A 1650-nucleotide genomic window follows, 5' to 3' on the forward strand; every position below is an offset into this window, starting at 1 on the left:
TACTGTATAATGTAACACAATGTACAGGCACAACGCTCATCAATCCAAGCTCTAGCAAGTGGCTCTAACCAAGTGTAATAACTACCTGGAGGGGTCCTTTGCTTGATGTGATGCTTCCTCTCACCAGAGGAGGAGGAGTGGCTACAGAGCCGGTCGCCTAGAAATTAAGAGGATATAGTATAAGTCCATTAAGCTGTAGGTATTTTAAAGTATGGAAAAAAGTTTATAGGTTTTCATTAATAATGTTAATTGAGAAAACAATAGAATTTAAGGAGAACTAGAAGCCTTCTGTTCATAAAACCTGAAACAAATTTTGCGATTTATCGACTACAACAAAACACGATTAAACAAAAATAAATAAAATATATACACTCCCTTTCCTCTTTTAGGGTTTTTACCTTCTGCACAGTGCTCTCCTTCTGGATCTGGCTTTGTCGTAGTTTCTTAAGCAGCACCAGTTTGGCCTCTTGGAGTCTCAGTTCTTCCTTCAGCTGCTTGATGATCCGCTCCCTCTCCCCAGGAGAACTCTTCTATAAACACATTAACAGAAAAAACAATATCTTAGGGGACAATTAGGGGGAAGTTCATACTAATTGTTTTCAGGTCTTGAGTACTCATTTATCAGACAGGGATAACGAGGCTGACTAAGGTGATTTATAGCAGATAAATCTGGACAACTCAACTCACGACAGTCAGTTTAAAATACTGTCAGTAGTAATTAATCCAAAAACAAGTCTTTAAATTTACCATTGAAACTATGAACAAATGTGTGTGTGTGTGGCAGTATGAGTTTTTGGTTTGATCTTCCAGTTCAGCAGGTAACAGTAAATGAGAATGAAGACTATTGAAGACAGGGGGAAAAACCAAACTGATTTGTATGCAATGTTCAATTCTGTTTTCCTACCATAAGTTTATCTGTGTCAGTCTTTGTGAAGCAGTGGCCGTTCATGACAGGACTGGATGGCTCGTTGTCTGATAACACAATCACATCATCTGGTGATGGTGGCTGCCGCTCCTTCTTTATGTCACTGAGGGGAGACATATTAAAAGCCGGAAAAGAAGAATAGTGATTAATTACGATTGACTGATTAATACACACAACTAAAATTCAACACTATTATATTTCAGTCTAGAACACTGCAATTACCATCAGCTGCAACTAACTTGTAGTTCTATCAAGTGTCCAGCAGATGGCAATATATAATTATGAGTTTATCTTCCCTGTTGCAGTGCAAATGTGCACTAGGACGCACAAGCAGACAAGAACCAAGAGATCAATAATGGAGTAATGGCGACAGGGGAAGATCGCAACGACCCATTATCTCCAGCGAAAGGTAACATTGATGGACCTCCTGCTCTCTCCCTTCCAACAGACACATCAGAGTCAGTCACAAACAACATGCAAACAAAGGGCAAATTAACTGCATTGTTTTGTATAGGAGGAAAAGGCTTCAAGCCTTTGATAAAATCAAAAGTGTTTTTTTTTGAGGACTAAGGAAAACAAAGGCGACTAGTGGCAAGATACATGTGCATCAATCTGGAGAGGGGTGGGGATAAGAAGTAGGGGTTGGTTATAATTTTGCAGCGCATGGACTATGGCGGAACAATAAATCTGCCACTATCGCAGCGTGGATCCTGTCAGGTCTTGAG

General features: G+C 39.8%; 1 protein-coding gene across 1 annotated transcript; it reads right to left on the reverse strand.

Moving 5' to 3' along the window:
• Positions 1 to 30: 30 nt before the first annotated feature.
• On the reverse strand, positions 31 to 1635 carry LOC111666044 (transcriptional repressor p66-alpha-like). Its single transcript, XM_023421243.2, has 3 exons — positions 905 to 1635; positions 399 to 530; positions 31 to 157 (listed from the first exon to the last, which is right to left on the reverse strand). Exons 1-3 carry the CDS (start codon positions 1040 to 1042, stop codon positions 65 to 67), a joined length of 363 nt encoding a protein of 120 aa, XP_023277011.1. The 5' UTR covers positions 1043 to 1635; the 3' UTR covers positions 31 to 64.
• Positions 1636 to 1650: the final 15 nt, after the last annotated feature.

This window comes from Seriola lalandi, unplaced genomic scaffold (genome assembly GCF_002814215.2).
Source record: "Seriola lalandi dorsalis isolate HSWRI2012SDOR001 ecotype SW California unplaced genomic scaffold, Sedor1 jcf7180002002618, whole genome shotgun sequence".
NCBI classification, from domain to species: Eukaryota; Metazoa; Chordata; class Actinopteri; order Carangiformes; family Carangidae; genus Seriola; species Seriola lalandi.

Coding starts and splice junctions, on each gene's coding strand:
- LOC111666044 (XM_023421243.2), bottom strand. CDS start 1,042: ATGTCTCCCCTCAGTGACATAAAGAAGGAGCGGCAGCCACCATCACCA. Junction 531..904: donor CTGACACAGATAAACTTATG/GTAGGAAAACAG, acceptor ATGTGTTTATAG/AAGAGTTCTCCTGGGGAGAG. Junction 158..398: donor AGGAGAGCACTGTGCAGAAG/GTAAAAACCCTA, acceptor CTTAATTTCTAG/GCGACCGGCTCTGTAGCCAC.